The sequence below is a fragment of the Lissotriton helveticus genome, chromosome 9 (genome assembly GCF_964261635.1).
Source record: "Lissotriton helveticus chromosome 9, aLisHel1.1, whole genome shotgun sequence".
In the NCBI taxonomy this organism is placed as follows: Eukaryota; Metazoa; Chordata; class Amphibia; order Caudata; family Salamandridae; genus Lissotriton; species Lissotriton helveticus.
In genome coordinates, this window is record NC_136070.1 from 988,558,794 (window position 1) to 988,582,263 (window position 23,470).

General features: G+C 42.3%; 1 protein-coding gene across 1 annotated transcript in view; it reads right to left on the bottom strand.

Annotated features, from left to right (window-relative positions):
• Window positions 1–23,470, bottom strand: part of DOCK3 (dedicator of cytokinesis 3) — a 1,382,531-nt gene that overhangs the window by 1,042,916 nt on the left and 316,145 nt on the right. The window contains exon 2 of the mRNA XM_078661294.1: window positions 2,417–2,500. Within this exon, the coding sequence (XP_078517420.1) occupies window positions 2,417–2,500 (84 nt within the window). The remainder of the gene's footprint in view (window positions 1–2,416; window positions 2,501–23,470) is intronic.

Here is a 23,470-nt window from a genome sequence, read left to right on the forward strand (position 1 = left end):
CTTTGCTCCCCCAAAATAAGCCTCTTTAAATGTGTCACTGGCAATGCTCTAACAATAAAAGTACTCACACTCTCTTCTAAGTCGCGCTGGGCGGATTTCTGATGTTGAGTCTCGCACTGCTTCCTAGGATCCCAGCGCCCACCACGAACAGGGAGATGGAGCAAGCTACAAAATGTGGGAGCATCGTGGAGGCGGACGGGGCAAGAATCTTAATGCAGAAGGAGGGCATTAGGGATGGGACAACAGCAACAAAGCGGGCGGGAGAAGAGGGGCAAGTAAAGGCGATGAAGCAAGCAATGACCAAGGGCAAACCAAATAAGAAAAAATATACCTTGGAAAGCAGCGGAAAGCGACACCTCACAGGACTTCATGGTAGTGCTGCTGTGCGCGGTGGGATGAAAAACAAACTCATGCCACCAGCACAAAGTTTTTGTAATTGCGTGACACACTGCCATGGCGAAACTACGCCACACCCTGCCTTTTCCAATGCGAAACCAATAATGGACGGATGCAAATGAAAAACAGGACAGGATAATAAAACAAAAAACAAATAAATTGCGCTCTGAGTGAATGAAAAGACTAGTGCTCCTGAAAAGGGCTTGTAAACAAAGAAAAAAGAAGCTCTTCCATTGGTAATAAAATGAGGGCCGTGGAAGGATACTGTACTTGGTCCCTGCTCTCGGGGAGGAGTAAACAGAGGAAGCAGTATGACAAATGCATGCCATAAACAAATGGGCAGAAAGAATTAGAGAGCTACAATGGCAAGCTTGTGGGCGGGCTGAAGCCCCCAAACTACATACAACAGAACTCTTTTGGAGACAGCCCATGCGCGCTGTCTAGAGCCGAGACCTAAAAAACCTGAAAGGTGTACTTTAAAGTTACTTCGAAAGGAAATAAATTCCGATTTGTTATGATTTTTAGATCTTGTTTGGCAATCATGATTTTCTTTGTTTTTAGGACCTCTAGTGTCAGCCTCACTTTTCTTCCTGTTAGTTTCTTTCTCTCTGTGGTGTGGTGTTAGTTTTGCAGGTAGCATCGAGCCCTAAGCTTTTCGCCTCGTTTGTAATGAAGACAATGCTGAAACTGAGATGTGCTTCTAGTAGTAGCCAGTGGAGGTGCTTTGTCAATATTTTTTTGTAATGCAAACATTTCCCCCTAAACAGCAACTTATTATTTTCTAAATATGCAAATATGTTGTAATTTTCTGGAAAACTATTTGTTTATATAAATACATGTTTGGTCCTGAAATAGCAGCTTGTCATTTTTAACAAATGCTCACATGGACAACCATCTCACATAACTAGTTTTCGCTTCACATGCCCCTGTGTTGACCTTTTTTTTACATACCCATATATTCTCATCACATGCCAGGAATGGACACCATAATCCAATACTTGCCCTTAATGAGCAAAGGATGCCCACAATATGCCAAGAATGACCATAATATATTAAGGGCAGCTGTTATAATACCAGGCATGGGCACTAACACCACAGGGGGTGCATGATAATGTAAAGACAGCTTAAAATAAGGTAAGGGATGCCTCTATTGTACTGGGAGACCATGATTGGTCCAAGGAAGCCCATAAGTGTAAAAAAGTTTCACCGTAATACCAGGACCCCGATTTTGCAAGAGATGGCCACTATTATAACAGGAATAGATGCCAATGCGCCAGCAATGTCTACTTATGCCAGGGGTAACACCAGATGACAGGGAAATAAACTATCTGCCAAGGAACGTCACCAGATGCACAATTACTTTCACAGACACACTCACATACATATAGAGAGACACAAAAGCACAGCCATCTCCAGCATCCAATGAGTAAGTTATCTGTCTCTAGGACCTTGCTGTTTTGGGCCCCTGAGCTGGATGCAAGCCAGCCTGGATACTTTATTTTGCACTCCCGCAGTATGACCCTGCCATAATTACTACTGACTCTACCACTTTTCTAGGCCTGCACTTATACATAGTGCGACTAACTTTGTTGACAGTCTGCAATATAACCAATCACCACTGTTTTGAGTAAATGCCAAACCAAGGATCTAGAATTGAATGGCAATAAAAGGGAGAGAGCACCACTCATCCTGGGACCATCTGAATGAGGTACAGTGATATGTTTGATGTCTGTGAGCTACTTAGAGGGCGGTGGCAAATTACTGACTCGTTGGACCCCCTGGTCTAGACAATGTTTGGACATTTGTACTCCTCAATTCAGATGCTATAAGAGTGTTCTAATGTTGGATGATTGTTTAATACATATATTTAGGCTATAACATATATACTAAATTCGAATAAATGCTCATTGCTGGGTTAAATGTTTTTTTCACATCTTCAGACTTCATCCTAGTTTTGATGGCCACATTCGCTATGAAAGCTGGACGAATAGCCACAAGCCTGCAAGCAAATGATACTCACCTTCAAACTTTTCCAGGATGTGAACCGTCTCTCCAATTTCCAAGACCAACCCTTGGGGTAGGCATCCCCTGTAACTGCATATCACTGCAAAAGAAAAAAAAACACAGTTTAACGGCAGTGCTTGTTAATTGTTGTCGCTGAAGAATAAGTATTCTGAAGATGAGATCAGGTCAACCCATTCAACACCCAAACCTTTTATTTCCCTTTGCATTGCACTCCATATGTCACCAGCAACAAATCACACCACAGGCTATTGCAGGAGAGCTATGGTGTACAAAAAGCACCAACACCGTTTGGTGCATGTCCTTAACTTAACGCCAATACTTGGATGTGAGCGTTTGACTTAGAAGGAAATGCTTATAAGCAGAACACAGGCAGTCGAGATATTTGAAGATAACGACGTTTGATAACCGTATATTGACCAAGAGAAGACGACCCTGTGCATAATATATAATTTATAGTTACCGTTGGATACTTTGGATGTTTGGAGTCTAAATGATAATATATTAGAACACACCAGATGATTTTTACTGGATAATTATAGGTGTTTGGAGAGACAGACACTGTTGACATATTGCTGGATGAGTTACGAGGAGAATTTTGAAGATTGATTGACTTGTTCGTGTTATGAGGACTATAATATAAAAGAGAGATTACGGAAAGATACAGAGCCCTGAAGAAGTCGAGGTACAATATATACACGACGAAACACGTGTTGGCTGGTGTAATCAACTTGTGAAATAAATTATAAGGACTTCTTATACAGAAAGTGGACTTTTGTTTGCATTGACTTTGGAGATTATATTATTTTGAACCGACTCCTGAGGATTGGAGTTACTTGCCATATACACGTTGGAATTACTTGATTGAACTGTGGGTGTGCTCAGAGGATATTGTTTTCAGTATTGCTTCACATGAAGCCAGTTGATGTTGGATACGCATCATTCCTCTTGAAGCACCTTAGTGATTACTACTAATAATTATATTTTGTACCCTGATGTTAAGGTAGTGCGCCCATAATAGGTTGGTATCCACTTCTTAATTGAACATGTCCTTAACTTATTTGACCTTAGTACCGAACCCCAAGGGGTGGGTGATAAACTCAGCTCCTTCGGTGGAGTTTGTGGGATTTTGCAAACTCCGCTTAGAGCATGGAGTTCCAAAACAACTCCGCCAACTGCTGAGTTTGTTTGTACATGGCTTGGCAGCATTAAGTTGGCGAGCGTAAGCTAGAAAATTGACTGCTAGACTGCCTCCCAGTTAGATTTCTCAATGCGAACTGTCACTGTAGCTCGCTACTGCTTGCATTGAGAAAGCTGCTGCTCGTGTTGAGAAAGTTGCCACTCAAATAGAAAATCTACTCAAGTGGTAGAGAAAAGCCGTGCCCTCAGGCATGCTGTGTGGTGCTGTTCGTGCTCATTTTACAGCGGGGGACAATCTCCCAGAGCTAAAATTCAGTGTAAGCAGCATGATGTACCGTGCTACTCTGCTCGTGGAACTCCACATAATCTCGCAGAGTTTTTAGGTAACGCCGAGTTCCGCCCATCCCTACTGACAACCAGAGCCATCTCAATTTAATATGGAATCATACGGTTGGGAAATGTTTTGTTTCGCACTCACTAATGCAGACTTGATGATCATTAGCAGGCAATGCTATTGACCAAAAACGTATGCGTGCTATGAAGAGGAAATACCTTGAAAACAAATGGGGAGATCAAAAGCAAATGTATTCTTTAGTTACATTTATTAACCATACATAAAAACTTGCAATATTGGTCAAGATTACAAACCATCCTTCCTTACATTACAAGGTCTCCTTACAGCATTAATGAACAAGAAAAAGACTTAGGTCTGCACCAGCAGATCATCTCATGTGGAGAAGCGTGGCTCAGTGGTTAGAGGCGGCAGACCCGGAAGCTGAGATCGGCCGTGGACCAGGGTTCGATTCCCCGCCTCGGCGGGTCTCGGGCTCAAAATTCCACGGACTCGACAATTCTCGCTCCGGTGCCTACTCAACTCATGGGGTCACACTCTGCGACTCTGGGCAATAGCTTGCTTAATCTCCACTACGGCCCCTCGCGGCGGGATGCCTGGCTTTCACCTTGTGGATACTCTGCCGGGGTATCTCACAGGGGAATACCAGGACAGGTTCCCTAAGCAAGCGCCTTGAGACCCCTGGGTGATTCGTGCGCTATATAAATTGAAATACATTTACATTTACATCTACATCTTGACATATTTTCTTAGAGAGGGAACAAATGTATTCAGTATACCGCTGGTGCTCGGCAGGACCGCGACCCCAAGAATGCTCGTTTTAATACTTAGGGGTCAATTATGATGTCAGGCGGATTGGCACCGCCCGACCGGAGGTGGCGATCCGCCCGACCTCATTCCCCACCGGCCCTCCATATACCCCCGCCAAATTACAATGGCGGGGGTTGCAGCGGCAGATGGAAAGACTGCCCGCCCAATTTCCGCAATACAGGCAAACGTTCCAATTGCCTGCCGGGCAGATCTCGGGCCTTATATGGTAGTGGTGTCTGGAAGACATTGCCATCCATATCAGGATGCCTGGCGGAGAAGGCATTTCCATGGCGGCGATGCCGCCATGGAAAGGCATGCAGGAATTTCTTTGGGGCCTGTTGTAGCCCGCCGGTGGGGTAGGGGGCAGCACTTGGGGGGTACCAATGGTACCCCCTACAATGGCATGCACATGGAGGCAGGCACTGCGCGGTGCCTGTCACTTTGTGTATGCCAATGCACAACATGTACATTTAACATTGTGGCGGGTGTTGCTTACACACTGCCCGCCACAATGTTAAATAAGCGGGATGCGACAGGCCAGGGTGGCGGCCGCATCCTAATGGGCACAGCAGGACAACCGCACCTCTGGCGGTTGTTCACGTTCACCGTAAAGTCCGCCAGCCATCGTAATGGGCCACAAAATTCAGAATTCTCTTCTAAAGAAATAGCTGGTGCTCACAGCAATCTGAATAGGTCAATATATATATATATATATATATATATATATATATATATATATATATATATATATATATATATATATATATTCAAGCTCCATTCGACCCTTGCTTCAGAGACGAAACGCACTCACGGGAGTATAGTGCAAAGAATTTTATTACGGCTTTCTGACCAAAACAAACAGACGCGTTTCAGACCTCTAGTCCTTCGTCAGTGTTAGTGTGTGCCATGTTACCCGGCACAATATATACATTTCACTTCCTGTCAGGTGAAAAGGAAAAACGGACAAAATGTGCAAATATTTACAATAGGGCAGCCATTACTAAGTGGGTTCAAATACTTAACACAGTGACATATTTATAATGTGTTTTGACCCTTATGATATACTAATGCCCCTTTCATTATACTAAATGAAAACAATCTTGCTGTGTATCAGCATGTCATGGCATTTATAACGCCCTATTCACGAATATTTACACTATATACATTATGGACACCGTTCTGTACAGCGTAATCCTCGTACAGTTGCATTCCGGGTTAAGATGTTATCTTCATGTTATATACACATGTAAATGTAACCCAAGTCGGTGAAAATTAATCAAATCTCGCCGTGTATCGGCGTGTCACCGACATTGACAAAAACGGCCAGATCACAATGCAACATACATCATCATTTCTGTGATATAACATTACAAGTTACAGATTTACACTATCAATGATTTCCCTGAATCAACACAATAATCATTGCAATATGGAATGACAAGGATACATATCCCAAATATGACATACTAAGGAAGATGTCATCTTAGAATAGTGTATATCTCATACACTCAAAAATTGAGCCGTGTATCGGCTTAACCTAAGGATTATGAATTCACACAAACCATGTTGCCAGTTTCAATACATATGAATCCATATGCCCCAAACCAAAAGTAAACGATAAAGTCAATTTGTGTTCATATTTGATAGGGAAAGAAAAGAAGAATGAGACAAAGTGAAGGTGAAAAGCAAAGAAAAGGAAACTATTTTCTCTACACACATATATATATATATATATATATATATATATATATATATATATATATATTGACATATGGGACATGATGAGCATTTGACACATGACGGAAGGTGATCAAGGGTGGGAATGGGCACACAAGACAGGTGACTAGTGTGCAGTAATCTGTGATACATGTTGAAAGAGGATTTTTTAACACAAACAAGGCACCTTTGTGGCTAGCGCTCCCTTCCAGCACTTACTGCCAAATGATCTCCAGCCAGAAAATGGGCCCTAATTTGATATACTGACCCAGGACCGCATACGTGGAACACAATGAGCACTGTGAATTAAGTATTGACATAAATCTTGCCGGCAAGGGAAAGCACAGCTGGCCCCCATTTCACTCACCTGGCTCCATACTTCTCACAAAACCTACGCCCTTGATACATTTTAAGACAATTAACACAACTAATGGAAAGAGTATCATCACAAAAATAATATTCCTTTAAAAAACCGTCAAATGGTGTGTCTTTTAAAAAAAACTGTGACAGTCTGCAAAACTCAAGACCCTGACTTTCTAAAAATGGGCAGGACAGCTCCTTGGGCAAATACACAGCTCTGCATCGCATCATATGGCAGAAAATTGTGTAGTGCCTTATTTACTAAGAGTCACACACTTTTGATGGAATTGCATGCGCTTGCGCTAACAACGATATCTCAGCGTGAAGGCAAGTATTTTGCAACAGCACAAACGCGAGCAAGTGGTGTCTTCTGTGAGGTTTGTACTCAAGGCACACAGCACAGAACCAGCTTTTACGCACAGACAACCAACCATGAGTAAGCCACATCAATTATGTAATTTCTTACACAATTCAGACTTTACATATGTAAATACCATAACTTGCCCATTGTTTGCACCTGGTTTCATTTAGCGAAATAATTCCAAGCGTTATATAGTGAATATTGTGCTTATTTAGTAGATTGGGCTTCCCATTGAATCCTAGAGTTGGCTGTGCATTTCCCACCTCATAATCTCCACATTTCATAGATCATCAGGTGTTTGGTGTGACACGACTTAACCCCTTCGACGCTCATGACGAGCCCAGCTCGTCATGGAGTTTCCATTGATTTCAATGGAAATTGCATTAAAGATCTAAAATAGCCTTAGCATCCAAGTGGTTTGCTGCTTCACAGCAATACTCGCATGAGCTTCTGACGTTCTCATTTGTATCATATAGCATCCTTGAGGAAGCTGGAATAGAGGGCATGGCTCTTGTTTGGATCACACCATACCTACATAATAGAACAAATATTATACATGTTCCTCCATTCTTTTCGACACCATAGAGCATTAGAGTATGAGACTCTCAGGGCTAAATCATCTCACCTATGTTTTTTTAACATCTATATGCAATCATTACAAGATCTGATCAATGGTTTTGATTTCACCTGTTAGATCTATGCAGATGACACACAGATACCTCTGAAATTGGAAAACCCAAAGGCCATCGGAAGATTAAAAATCTTTAATTGCCTCCTGCCATAAACAAATGGATGACAAGGAGCCACCTCAAACTGAATACCTCCAAAACCGAAATACTCATCTTTGGCAAGTGGAAAACCTATGACCCTCTATGCTCCTGGCCTGAAGATCTAGGACAATCACAAAAAATATCTAAGAATGTAAGAAATCCCAGAATTACCATGGAAGCCAAGCTGTCAACGAATGCACAAGTGGACAAGGTAGCCAAATACATCTTTCTGACAATTAAAAGACTGTGATGCCTCACAAGGTTCACTCCACCATCTCTCTTGATCTATCAAAACTGGATTGCACTTATGGTCTATATCATGGCTCACCTTTGTTACCCATGAGAAGACTCCACAGAATCCCAAACGCAAACACCAGACTACTCCTACGTGGAAAGCCACAAGCCCACATCTCCCCCGCTTTGAGGTGCTACACTGTTTACCAGTTGCCAGAAGTTCCACTTTTACATATTTAAATAGTTTTCTGTAGCACGAACATGACCCTTGCGGGTATCAGAGTGCATTACAAACTTACAGGGAGCAGAGTAGTAGAAACAGTAATATCAAATTCTCTGTAAAGAGCAGGAGAAGGTAGTACACAAAATAGAGAGGGTACACTTTACCATGTTCAGAGAGAAGGGGAAATAAAGTAATAACAACCGAATATCATAGTTCTGGCACTAATAACAACATAATATCATAGTTCAGACGACTGCAAGTACCAGGCAGTGTTAAGAAGCAGGAGGGTAATATCAGTATTGATAGGATGGATGCACTAAGGTAGCCAGTGATAAATAGTCATGCGAGTGTGAGGAAAATAGAATCTTTGTATGTAGGTAAGAAATGTAGTCATAAATAGTTCTTTGACTTGTTTCTTGAAGAATAGGATCGAGGGATTCATTCTGACTTCAGGAGGTAATGTGTTCCAAATTCTTGGGGCAATCCCTTTAGGCTGCTTTGTATCAGACGCAAAGAAAATATAGCAGATGACCACTCTTTATCAGGGAGAAAATCAAAACATACGTGCAACAAATGAACCTATGCTCAAGCATGTCTATCCGCATCACCATTCCTGCATTCAAGAAAAAAAACACCAGTGGAACATCTTTCTCTGTTCAACCAGCCAAACTATGGAATTCACTACCCACACACAGAAGGTCCACTGACAACCATTATAGCTTCAGAAGATTACTCAAGAGCTGGCTCTTCCCCACATGAAAACTATGCTCACAACAGTGTACAAAAACAGTATAATCAGACACTACAAACACACCTTCTCAAGGTTTAGAGACAAAGTTGTTATGCATGTGTCATTGTATATTGAAGTGTGCTACCTGTTTGTAAGGAGATACATTCATGTTGGGAGAAAAATGTATATTACACCACAAGACATATGTGTATATTAGGACTTTCATAATTACTGCTTCAATATACATATAGCTGCATGAATAGAGGAGTTTATGTCTGCTACTAAAATGTAAGAAATGTCATGAAAGAAAATTGCATACTTCACCACAAGAAAAATGTGCTCATAAGGCCATGTAAATATTACTGCTTCAATGCACATATGGTCATTTATATGAAGGTTTTTTTTCCAGCCAATGCAATCATGCCAAGTGATGTGTGCATGTTTATGTATAAGTTAATATCAGGTTTTTTATGTAAAAAAATCCTCTTTTCAACATCTGTCCCATCTCATCCGTCTCTCCCTCATCCGAGCCTTTCTGACTACTATAAACAAATCCGAACATCCTTCTCAAATGTTCCTCTCCTTTTTCAGCCATGTCTCCCAACTAACTGGCACACACAACCACTACTTACAAAAACTAATTATGAATTCCCTTTCCAAGTCCACTCACATCATTCTATCCCATTTCTATACTCTAATAACCGAAAAAGAAAAAACCTAACACAACTAATGCACAAATAAAAGAAAACAATGCACTGTTCTACTAAAACTTTAGCCTCTAATCATGTGTTCCAGATTAACATACTATGACCAAAGCATTTCAATGCTGTGTGCAGGGGTGATAAGGGTTATATAAATACAATTTAATATTACAATTACAATCCTTTCAATTCCGTGAGCACCCCCATGGCAGTTAAACAAACCTGGGTGCTAGCACATTGATACTTACCAACTATGTTTTTACAAGACATTTCAGAATTTTGAATTTGTATAGCCCTGCTAATCCAGTTACTTATTATTACCAGCTTGGCAAGGCAACAACAAACGCATAGTATTTTAGAATGTTTTAAAATTTTACTTTTGTCAGCGTTGACCTCTGTTGGCTGGTACATGCACAGTTGCTTCTGTACAATGGCACACATGTCTTGGCTCAGCCCCACTTTGTATGTGCCGAGGTGTGGGTCCACATTTGACTATGCTTGTGCAACTGTCTTCTCTAGCACACTCACACTCCACCCTTGGTGATTGTTGGAAGCCTATGGCACTCAAGTGAAAATGAGAGACATAGGGTGGGTACCTGAGTGATGTCGTTGGATAGACCTACAGCACAGATGCCCATGTCAAGGCCAGCTCAACAGATCTGCATATGAATTGACTTTGTTCCTTAATCAGTTGCAGAATAATGCCTAACTTCTGTTGGTACATTTCCACGATGCACTGTATCATATCTGCCAAACTGATGAACAATCTGACCATGTGAGGAAGACGGGGCCTTGAAGGGGTGGAACCTTGTGCTAAGAAGTACCTACTGGAATCTTTTGAACCCCAGCCCTACCCCAAGCCCTCCCCCCCCAGAAAAGCTTGCTGAGGCTGTTGTCGATGTCCTGGCAGGGGCGTAACACAGCCCCCCCCCCCGCGCTGCGGGGGGGGGGCCTCAAGCTTCAGGAGGCCCCCTTGACCCTGCACTCTGGCCAGAGAGCTCCTGATTGAGCCTGGAGGGGGCCCCTCTTCGTACTGTGCAGGGAGGCCTCCGTAATTTTCGTTACGCCAGTGTGTCCTGGGGTGTTTTCAGACCCCTTAATGGGCGTCAAAGTTCAAAGCCTCAGAAAGTAAGCTGGAAATCAACTATTTGCAGTGAGCTTCAGCTTGTTTTCCCTGCCACAGTATGATATTGGCTCCTTACCGGGGGACCGTGTGAATGGAGCCCATATTATGTCGCACACGGTGGGAGTCTATATGTGAGTTGGCAGGTATGCTGTATGTGCACTTTCTCTCTCTTTTATCTGGCAAAGGAGGCAGAGGGGAAAATGTACATGTAATTGAAAGAAATCTGTAGGTGCTCATGGAGATAGGCATTTCTGCAGAAAAAAGCACCTCTCCGATTTGACCCGTTTCAGCCTTTTGTTGAGCAGACACCATCTTGCCCTGTATTTGTTGTAAACAAAGACATCACCCAATATTGCCCAGTAATAGGAGTCACCATGCAACAGTGCACAGTGTCCAGCCTCAATTGCCAGGCATATGCAGTAATCATATTGTACTTCGAGGGGTGTTTTAACAAATATGGAGGCAGACTGGCCAAATCTCTCTGCCTCAAAGTTTCCTTTGGACCTCCTGTGTCCCATTGTCTAGAAATGTGTTGTGTAATCCTGACATAAGTGTACGTCGGTGCGTGCATACTTGCTTCCTCAGCTGGAGTCTGGCCCAATGCCTGAGTATTGTGTAGGCGTTTTAGCACATCATTCGGGTGGCATAATTAAATAAACTGATGCTTTGCTCTCTATCGTCTTCATTAACGCCTTCTATTGAAAGAACAGGTTGGTTTTAATGCTAGCCTGATTGCACTAAACATGGCCATCGTAAATCTGAAACAAAATGGACAAATCCAATTTCCCAGCATAGAGGCTAGCCTATAAAACATCTTTCACTTCTTACCATAAATCCATTCATAGGACAGTATTTTGTCAGAAAAATCCACGTGCCAATAACTCACTGGAGAGGTATTTCAGCCGGTTTCCAATTTTATTCAGTCCTCATGTTCGCTCACTACCGTGTCCCCATCGGAGGAAACTTCCTCCATATTTTTCATCAAAAGTACGAAACATGAAAACAAATCATCTGAAACACCGGGGGTTCACTTTTTTCTTTAGTGAGCCAAGTAAATAATACAATTCCACTTTGATGGGTTTGTTTTCAATTTCATCTATAAGTTTATTGAACATTTGTTATTGGTATTTTTGAATGGCTCTGTTTCATGTCCTTGGTGGTACCTTTAGGGTGTGTGTGTGTTTTGCATACACCTTCTGCCACTATATGATGAAAACAGCATTCTGGAGATGGTAATGTGAGACAAGAGCGTTTGCACACTTTTGTTGAGCGACATTTTGCTGTGGTGGTGTTTCTGTGCAGAATTATTGCAATTTGATTTTGCTGTGATGTACTGCAGTTATTGGGTTGTGATCTGTTTTGACTGTTTTGTTGTGATATGCTCTGTTGTTATGTTGATTTGTGTATGGTATTATGTTATGTTCTGGTATTTACTTTACAAATGCCAATAATGTTGCTACTACATTTTCAGCTAAAAGCACCACATGCCTTGAACGTTTCTGTGACAAGCAATCATTTACCATTGTCCTTGGGAGTAAAATAACACTTCTCCATCTCTTCAAATACTTGACACCAGTCAGTTTTAACTTAGCACTCTCACTTATATGATACAGCCCCCTCCCTTTCTATGTAATAGTCACTCTGCTAGGTAGAAAGAAGCAATCTTAATTTTTTTGTCAAGAGGAAGGCCACTGTAGACCTGAAAGCCTTTGTTCATGCAGTGTTCCAAAAATATGCCTATTAATTCTTAAGGTGGTAGCCTGACCTGTGTTGGACCCCTTGAAGTCTTACAACCTACTGAATCCAGTAGAAGAAATGGGGTCAAGACTGATATCTTCAGTAAATGTACAGTTTTGCTGGTGATGGTGGTTTAGTGTGATATTCTCTTTTTGACCTCATTTTTCCCTGTACCAGTCTAGATATGCTCAGTGACCAACACATTGAACTCCAATAAATCGGTCGAGCCTCCTTTCGTCTATAGTAGAGCTGAGACATTTCTTCCATGAGCAGATCTTATGCAGATTAAAGGTCACCTAAGCTTTGCCTTTCTTTGACCACTGTTTCAATGTTCTTATCAAACTAGACTTCTCCATGGATTATGGAACTCAGACCACATTTTGTAGCACTACACTTACAGCAATCAAACATGTGTTGAAGCATCACAGTTTAAAGATACCTTTTATATGTTTTAGACTGTCTTGGTAGAGGTGTGTTTATTGTTTAGACCTAAAAGTCCAAGAAATAGAGCTTCATTTCTGAAAGGATTGTCACAATTCTGTGTACACCCTTATTTCACAGCATGAAGCACAGACATCTTTGGATGTTGTATTGCTCTACATTTGATCTCTACATAAGCAAGGGGAAAGCAGAGGCGGTTCCTCGGTTACGACAGAGGACCGCCGCCCCACTGAAAAATAAAATTATAATAAAACCACTTTATTATCATTTTATTTTCCATTACTCTCAGCTAGGTTAGTGCGGGCCATCCTCCAGAGCGCACACTCAGGGAGGAGTGGTTGGGCACTTGTAAGTGTGCGTGTCTGGTTGGCCAGCAGTCTCAGGCAGGCTAAACAGACATCTGTCCTCATGTTTTTTCCAATCTATGTTGTACAGCTGGGTTGGAGAAAAGCCCCAGGCTCCCTGGGCCTGAGTGAGCATCAAGTCATCCCGATCAGGCCAATATTACCAGGATGAGAGCAGAACTGTGATGCCCCCTGGGAGCTTGTGCAGTGTGACCAGAGTCGGAAGAGGAGTGTTGAGGTTGCAGCCGCAGAAGCAGGTACATTAAAAAAAAAATCCCATCACTGAGAAACCGACAGCCACGATCTATTGTAAACTGATAAACAATGTACCAGACCCCCTGATCACCCTCCTGGAAGCCTGGGCCAAAGACCTTGGCAGAATAGATGACGAGGAATGGCAGGAGGCACTGCAGAGCCCTAGGGAGATCGCAATAAGCGGTAGATTTAGATTAGTACAGCTGAAGATTCTACACCGCACCTACTATCCCCGCACGCACCTTTACAAATGGGGCAGGATAGCGCTGTGTGTTAGGGGATGTCAGCAAGAAGGTACCTTCTTGCATATCCTATGGGAGTGCACCGAAATAGTTTGTTTCTGTAAGAAAGTTACTGATATCATGTCCAGGGTGGTGGGGGAAATGGTCCAGATGGAGCCGAAGTGGCTTCTGCTGATCATTAAAGGTGACTCTGACTGGTCTAGATATATGGGAATATGGTTGGCTCTGGCTGCGGGAATTGCAAAACGCGACATTGCTAGGGGATGGGGGTCGCCGACACCTCCGCAGCTGGAGAAATGGAAACATGATCTTGACTGGTGCCAACGGGCCGATGAAACTATGTATAAAAGCAGAGGATGTGCTAAAAAATGGAAAAGAGTGTGGGCGCCCTGGCGAAAATACAGAGAATTTGGGGTGGATACATAAATGCATGCTGGAATGGTATCTTTCTGCTGTCTTCGTTGTTCCCCCATGAATACATTGCTATTGATTTCCGTGGTCTCTCCTTGTATGGACTTATGGAACTGCCTTGTACTGTATGGTCTCTAGAGCATTGTTAATAAAAAGAATTTTAAAAAAATTAAAAAATCCCCTCACCCCTGACTCCCGTTCCCCCCGTGTTGCCCCACCACCCCAAAATTGGAGCAGCTTCCACTGGAGGGAAGAACGTTTGAGAATTGCATCATGCGTTCTCTTACTATGAATAGCAACAAAATGAAGCATGACGTCCCCTAACAGTGAAGTTTGTCCAGAAAGCCTCAAACAGTTGGCTGTTCTTAAGTTATAGGGTCATCATGTTTTGGTGATCCTTAACCTTATTTATTATTAACTAATATTGGAATTCAAGATAAGATAAAGAAATTATGGGACTCACAGGATGTAATTATCTAAGGAGGAGTAACTAACAGACTTGTGGCCTAGGTGAGGACACAGCATTGAAACCCACCAATATGTCCTTTACAGAGGACTATATGCTCATCAATAGCAATGGTATTCGCAAGTAGGGAAAGAGTCGGCCAGGAGATTTTAGTTAGTATCAACATCATCACTGACTGAATTTTACTACATTCTGGTTCTTCTGCAACAGACTTACTAGTTTGGCCCGAAAATCACAATCAATGGCACCGTCAACATTTAACAGTTCACTGCTGCGTGGCTTGTTGTAGAATTTCTTAGACATGGAAAGCTGAGGCACCATTGTATAGACTTTTAAGAAATTATGTAAATATTTTCACTTTCAAATTCTTATTGCTAAAGTCAGCTAATCGCCATCTAGTGTTTGATCTCTCCAAAACAGGCAGTTTGAGGAAATAGAGGGGTAGCTGGTCCTCCGCCATTGGAATAGCTGATTCGGACTAGCATAAGAGTGGAGTTCCTTAATCCAAGCCAAAAGCAAGCTCAAATAGATATTAAGCCTGACAGGAGAAAACAGTGATTCCCTTAGGTCCCCTTCCCCGGTGCCTCAAAAGAGGCTGAAAGAAAGAGCCATGTTTGATCTTTTGATACAGAAATGGTGTAGACCACAGATACACACGTAATGATCAAAATATCCCATCCAATAGGAATGTGTGATGAAGAAGAGTAAAGGGTGAAGGCTAGAGGAAGTCTTCTATTCTTTTTCTTTACGCAAATATCTCACAACAGGTGGGTGATATTGAGGTATAGTCACATCTAGACTGCTGTAGCGCATTGACAGGCTCCCTCTGCCTACTCCCTGTTCTTTCAGGTAGATAAATATGTCTACCAGCTAGCCTCCATCGTTGGTGAGCCTTGTCGGTAAGGATATATCCACTAGGAATGGCAGGGAAGGGATTCCAAAAAATAGCAGAAACATATGTACACTGCCATGCCAGTGGATACCCAAGTGATTAATAAAAACAGGCTTTTCTCATTGGGTCTTCACATCTGTTTGAGGGTTCTGGGGGTTTGTAGGTAGGGGCACCACTGTATAAAGACGAATATACAAATATACAGACTTTATTAAAAATGTTTTCTGTTAAAGGATGTAGGGCCATATTAAAAACTCACTCAGCACAAATCAGCAAGCCACCTTGCTGTGCTGCATGAAAGGGAAAGAGCAGGAATGTACAGTATTTACCATCATAGAGCGCATTCCTATCCTTTCCTTGCACTGGTGAACTTTTGGCTGTTATGCGCCAATGCAGGCACCCTTGCACCATGTTGCAAGGGTGCCTGTGTTGCAGGCATGATTGTTTTTGTGCAGGAAGGGACACCTTCAGAGGCATTTTCCTCTTTCTAAGGGTGCCTCAGAATGCAGCACCCTTAGAAAGAGTAAACAAGAAGAAGAAATAAATATATTTTTTCTTGTTATGCCTCTTGTGGGGAGGTGTGCAATTCTGAAGCATTCCCAGGTCTACCAATGTTGGAAAATCTGGGAATATGTCAGAATCCACGGGTGGATGTGTGGAAACACCCACCCTCCACCCATGGCCCATCACCCTGCCGAAGAGTAACAAAAGGCAGCAATTTGCGCTGCCTTGTATTAATTACTCTGGATTTATCAAGCCACAAAAGGTCTTTCAAGGATGTCTTGCGTGACTTGATAAATCTCCTTTACGTTTTGCGTCACCCTTGCATCCTCTTGTGTGGCACAAGGGTGACACAAAACCTTGATAAATATGCCCAGTGATAGATTTCTCAATGTCTCCGTCTAACATCCCTTCGGCTCTAATTGAATTAACTCTCTAATTGGTCCCCTTGTGGTTTTGCCAGGATCAGTTCTCTTTGTAAATATGGGGCTCTATTGACTTGTTTTCTATTCATCTGCGATTGCCTCCCTCCGGCCAGTGTTCTGTGTGAATCACAGCAAAAACTGCTTTACACTGCCTCCTCTTCCAATGTTAACGTATACTTATTTAGTTTAAGTTAATTTAATACGATTATTTCGGCATTCCTGCCATAAACGTTTCTGTGTATACTCAATGATGTATTTGTTGAATATTTGTGATCTGTTAAATTGCTTTGCATTCATAGGTATGTTCTCTAAATATACCACCTAAGAAATACTGCTAAGATATGGTGCCCTTCCACTCTCTCCCTATGCTGGTGCACTTGAAGCAGCCTACAGGAAATGCAGGCACCCTTGCACCATGGTGCAAGGGTGCCTGCGTTACTAGCAGGATTGTTTTTCTTCTGGGATAAGTTCCTGAACAAAAACAATGCTTATAGGCATATTCTTCTTTCTGTGCATGCTGCAGAATGCAGCGCATGTGGAAAGATTAAATAACAAGGAGAAATAAAGATGTTTCTCCTCGTCATGCCTCACCTGGGAAGGCGAGCCATTTTGACACATTCCCAGGTTTACTAGACTTAGTAATTCTGGGAATGCCCCTGCTCCACCTATGGAATGCCCTCCCAACACAAAGCAGCGCAAAGCAGCGCTATGTATTGTGTTGCATCGCTTCGTATTTACTAAACCATGCGAAATGGCTTTGCATCGCTTAGTAAATACTATAAATGATTTTGTGTCGGGGCAGCACAACAAAAGTGATGCGACCCGACAGATAATCATAGTAAATCTGAGACTTGATGTGGTTCGTTACCATCACCCGCACTCTATTTTTCTCCTAGGCCAGAAGGTTTATTGACATAGAGGCAAAGTTCAACCTTAAAGTTCCTACTCTTGGAGCTAGACCCGTAATCACCATTCAAACCTATTGACACTTCAAGGAACTTGTTGAGCAGCTGTCTGTACGGTTGATCCTCTTTACTTCAACAATTAACTTGTTCCGATGGGACGTGCCTCTTGATGAGGATCTGAGCTTTCCACTGCCCTTTAGCCATATTTTGGTGCTGCAGCAAAAATAATTGAGTCCTGCCTAATATCCACGATATGCAGTGGTGGTCACTATCAGAGGGAGGCAAAGTCTTTTGGTTCATTTGAGGAATTCTTACAGGGCACTCTATTTGTGATATCAGTGTTTGTGGCCAACGTGTATGTGGCATTCATTCTCCCTTGTGCAGTGAGTTCCAAGGTAAGTAAATAAAACTTGAGATGATGATGATGAAAACAATGATCATGATTATGATGATTTCTATTATTATTATTACTTATATTATTATTATTATTATTATTATTATTATTATTGTTATGGTTGGTGTTGTTAGTATTATTATTATTATTATCAGTAATATTATTATTATTATCAGTAATATTATTATTATTATTATTATTATTATTATTACATTATTCATAACTCTAGTAGTAGTAGTAGTAGTGGTATTAGTATTATGTTTATTAGAATTATGAATAGTACTAATTTGATGTTGTTGTTTTCTATAGAAGTAATAGTACTGGTAGCACTATTAACCGTAGCAATAGTAAGAAAAAACTCAAAACCTCACAAGGGCGGAAGGCTGAGAGGAACTGGCCAGGAATGACTTTGTGATCTGCCCACATCGCAAGTTAGCAAAGAGCCACACTCGCCCTATTCCTCTTGAATGCACCGAAACTTAAAACTGCCATAAGCAGCAAGTAATCCCACTCACAAGCCGATGTACCAGGTTGGAAATCTCTTCCAACATATTGAAGAAACTAACTACTCTCCAGCTTTTGAAGAAACAACTCAAGGCTTGCTCCACCCATTGCTCCTGCCAGCGCTACCAATTCAGACTATTCCCGGCCCCCAAAGCTATAAGAATGGCTTGGGAGTCAGCTATCTGTCATTTTCTATATATATTGTATTTATAATAAACTGTTTTTCTGCTCATCTCTAAATTAGACAGGCAGCTCCACCATGTGGCCACTTTCATAAGTGCTGGGGTTGACAACTAAGTGCTGGTACCGAGCACCGGAAATCACCACCCCAAATTAAGTACTGAGTAGCAGTGGGGATGTTCACAATTCCTATGGCTTTAGTGAGGCGACACTAATGGCCAACACCCTCACTCTAATAATTGTTCCAGCACCACTGATAAAGGGGCAAACACCAAGAAAGAAACACTCTGGACAAATCCCCATTCTTTAGGTTTGCTTGGTGAAAGGTGGATACCTTAGATGAAAAACTACAATGAAGACCTCTAAAATATGAAAATCCTCTACAACAAGATTGGCATAAAGTTGTAGTGACAGGCTTTCACATCGACATAAACATTACCAACATGGCCATTGCCTCAAATGCCCTGACCTTGACATGACTTTCCTGCCCAAATTCCTTTGAATTGACTTAGATGAGTTAACTTGTCAAGTCCATGTCTGGGTATGTTGAGCTAATGGCCATATCAAAGCAAAATTTTGTCAGTGTGACGGTAATGACGTTGTAATACATATAACTGTCATAGAATATATTCATTGAACACAGCCCCCCTGCCCAAAAAAACTATTTATCAGTAGCCACCTACCAGAAGCTTTTCCAAGGTATTGTAGTACTGTATCCATAATTGAAGAATTTGATTGTGCAGAAGTAATTGCTGTGTTCATACACCACAGTGATGCCCGACTCATACTGCATACACAATGAAAGAACAGAGCGCTCTTCCAGTCTCTTATTGACTTTCCCGCTGGGAAGTTTAGTCGGATTGCATTGAGATAAAAGAGAAAACCCATTGACAACCTCAGTGTGAAGAGGCGGATCCCCTGAAGCTGAACCATGATGAATCTCCTTTACTTGCCTCAGCGTCTTCGATTCACCTTCAGACGGGAAAGCCAAGTCTACAGAGCTAGACTGCTGGGCACAAACAACAAAGGATGGAACACAAAAAATATTCAGGGCCTTATTCACAACAACGTAACACCGTGGGGTACTGCAAGCAATTTGGCTGCGCCAAGCTGCGTTACTTTGGAAGCAAAAGGATGCCTCATATTTATAACAATATGATAGATCCCTTTGCTCTCCCCTGCGCTGGTGCACAATTGGCTGCCATGCTCCAACGCAGGCACCTTTGCACCATGGTGCAAGAATGTCAGTGTTTTAGGGGAGACTGCAGAATGCAGGACACATAGAAAGAGGAAGATACTAGGAGAAATTACAAAATTTCTCCTTGTTGCACCTAGCTGCTCCTCCTCTGGGGTGGAGTTAGATTCTGATGCATTCCCAAGTTTACGAAAGGTTGTAAATCTGGGAATGTGGCAGAAGCCATGTGTATTGCAATAAAAATGGCACTCCATTCAAGCAAAGTGCTGCGTGAAAAGGAGGCATATTTACAAGGACACGAAAAGCCACCCATTTCTGCAGTAGGAATGCAGGTGGATTAATTTGGGAAGTATGAGAATGCCCCAGAATTTTATTTTAGTGGGACTATATTGCAGACGAGATGAAAGAAATATTCGAAATGCCTTTTCAATTAATGCCACAAATTGCAGTGCTCGAGTGGGTGAATAAAGTACCCTATGCTAAACTAAAGTTCATGGAGCTGCCATTGCTATTGTTTAAGTGACTATTGACACATCATTAGGCAAGAGTAGAGCCCCGACGCCAGGGGCGTAACGCAAACCCCAGGAGCCCCAGCGGCGCAGTGGAGCCCCAAAACTTTCAGGGGCCCACCAACTCTTCAGGGGCCCCCATTCATCTCAAGGTCATTGAATATCTGTGAGATATGGGAGACTAAGGGGCATATTAACTAAGAAGTGGCTGAGACTGGCGTTATCCTTCTTGGATTAACGCCGCGCTCCTCCACTTCAGAAACACAGGGCACCATATTTACAACAATATTGTGCAGCCGTGCATTTCCCCCTGCGCTGGCGCTAAATTTAGTTGTCTAGTACTAACACAGGCAGGGTTTCTGCGTTGCAAGGGAAGATTGTTTAAGTGCAGGAAGGTGTCCCTTACTGGACACAAGCAATCTTTAAATGGCATCTTGTAACTTCTATGTGTGCTGCTTAATGCAGCACACATAGAAGTTACAAAACGTCATTTTTTTTAATGATTGTTTATGTGCAGGAAGGGACACCTTCCTGCACATAAACAATCAATAACGTTTTGCTGTTTCCATGTGTTCCTGCACAACGCAGCACACATGGAAACAGGAAGAACGAGGAGAAATTAAACATTTCTCCTTGTTTCACCAGGGTAATCTTAATTTTGGAGCTGTCTCCTATTTACGTCACCCTTGTAAATAGGGGCAGCTTCAAAATCAACAGGTGTTGCTGTGGAACACCCACCGTAACACCCATTGCCCTCCCCTTTCACGATAAGTATAGCGTGAAAGGTGACCTTATTTACACGGCAGCATTAAGTCACATTAGGGCCAGATGCATCAAAGGGTTTTACCCATTCTGTGCCTATGGGGAAATGTGTTGATACATATGGCCCTAAGTGGCTTAACACTGCCTTGTAAATAATGCAAACCCCTATTGCCACCACAACGTCCAAACAAGTGACATTGTGGTGGAGATAGGGGGTTGTAAATATGGCCCTGAGTGGCCCACGTTATTTGCAGGGGGACCTACATTTCTTTGCGTTACGCCACTGTCCTGCGCATACTTCAGTGGACAAATGGAACTATATGAGGGACTGCTCCCGGGGTCCTCTCGTCCGATGGATTTAGGGGCGCCCCTTTGACAATTTTTGCTTCAAGAGTTCTAAACATAATTACTGATTAGCTAGGTACTGAAGCAGTATATATGGACTTGGTTTGATTACTAATAGTGAGTATAAACATCTAACCTAATTTGACTGTAGGTGCAGTCTCAAACTCACTTGGAACAATGCTGTATTTGTTGGTTCACTTACTAAAATATGAGTATACAAATTATTTCAAAAATATGTGTATTGAAATATTATAAAACATGGTTAACAAAATCGTTTTGTCTCTTTTCAGCCAATTATTGTAGTTCATTATCCGGGGTTTCTTTTCAGCCAATTAATGTAGTTTATTATCCGGGGTCTAATCCTGATTATTTTCATTATCTTATTTATAGAAACCATACAAAATGTAGAGTCATGTGAAACTAGACCCCACTGACATTGATTTTCTGATATTGCCATCGTCATTAGTACTTCTCGTGACGTATGTGTGGTGGCTTTTTCCCCGCCAGGAACACCATTATGGGGCAGATTTACAAGCCCCTTGCAACACATTTACGGCGCCGTTGCGTCCCTTCTGAGACGCAGCGGCGGCGTGAACCATGCGCCACGTTGTGCCTTATTTACAACGTGACGCATCTAGGGAGATGCGTCACGTTGTAAAGCCCTGCGCCACATGAAACCTGCGTTATGTTTCATGTGGGCGTTCCGGTGCAGGGTGGGCGTTCTGTCGCAGGAACACCTCGTAAAAGGGATGCAGTGAAATCTACAAGATTTCACGGAGTCACTTTTACAACCAAAACCATGCGCCTGCTTGATGCAGACGTAAGGAGTGACGCAGCATGTTAGGCATAGGGCGGCACCCCTGAGCCTTGTTGGAGCCGGGTCGTGCTTGCGACGCGACTCCTGCAATGCGCCGCCTTTACGCAGGGGGATGCGACACGCATTTGCCCAGCCGTGGCGCACAGGTGATTTTGCGTGTCGCAAGTGGTCTGGCGCATCCCTGCTGATTTGCAGAGATGCGCCAGACCTTGTAAATCTGCCCCTATGCATTTAAAATAGTTGTCTCGCATTTTTTTATGTTTTACAAATGCTAACATTTACAGAAACATTATGCATTAGAAAACATGCCAGGAAATGTATAGTTATAATGGAATTTCCAGTTTTTGGGTTACTTTTTTTGTGCAAGCCTCATTTGACAAATCTTTTTTCAATAAATGAACATTTTCACTGTAACGGTTAACCAGAGAGAGCAAGCCAGATACTCAACCAATAACAATTATGTTTGTGAAATATGCTAAGTTTGTGAATCAATATTGAATATGTATTTAAATGATTTGCTGTGGTTGGTGTGGAAATGCGCGCCTGTTTTATTTGTTTATTTAGGTATTTAATTGAGTGTTTTATAATATTCCAACCAATGGCGCAGTTAGGCCTTAGTCTGCCCATGGCAGCCCCTGCGTTTTGCGGCGGGCGAATGTACAAGCGTGTGCATGTTGGCGATTCCTACAGTAGCCACCCAGCAAGTAAGAGTGGGAGCGCTGCCGCTTCCAAAACTCTTGACGCCCGGGACAGACCCCCCCCTTTGCTACGCCACGATTCCAACATGACCCTTACAGCCACATTGGAGCTCTGGGCAATAGTTTGATTTTATGTGATGGAGCACTTTTGTAGCAGCCTTTTTCTACCATTCAGGTCTCCTCTTTTGGAAAGTAAAATATAACCTGTCCAAGATAAACATGCAACTCTATACAGTATTGATTACTCCAAGTAAATGAACTAATTTCATACTTACTGCTTCCTCCAGTAATATTCGATACATATATATATCATAAAAACCTGCGTCACTTCTCAGTGCGCACTCCTTGCGACATACCTGATGCGTCATATTTAATGTATGACGCATCATGTCGCAAGGAGTTACTGATACGTCAGTATTTCTGACGTATCTGTAAGCGCAAAAGTGACGCATTGCTGGAGTGTGTGAAAAAAGTGACGCAACTCCAGCAATGCTTCCTTTCACATG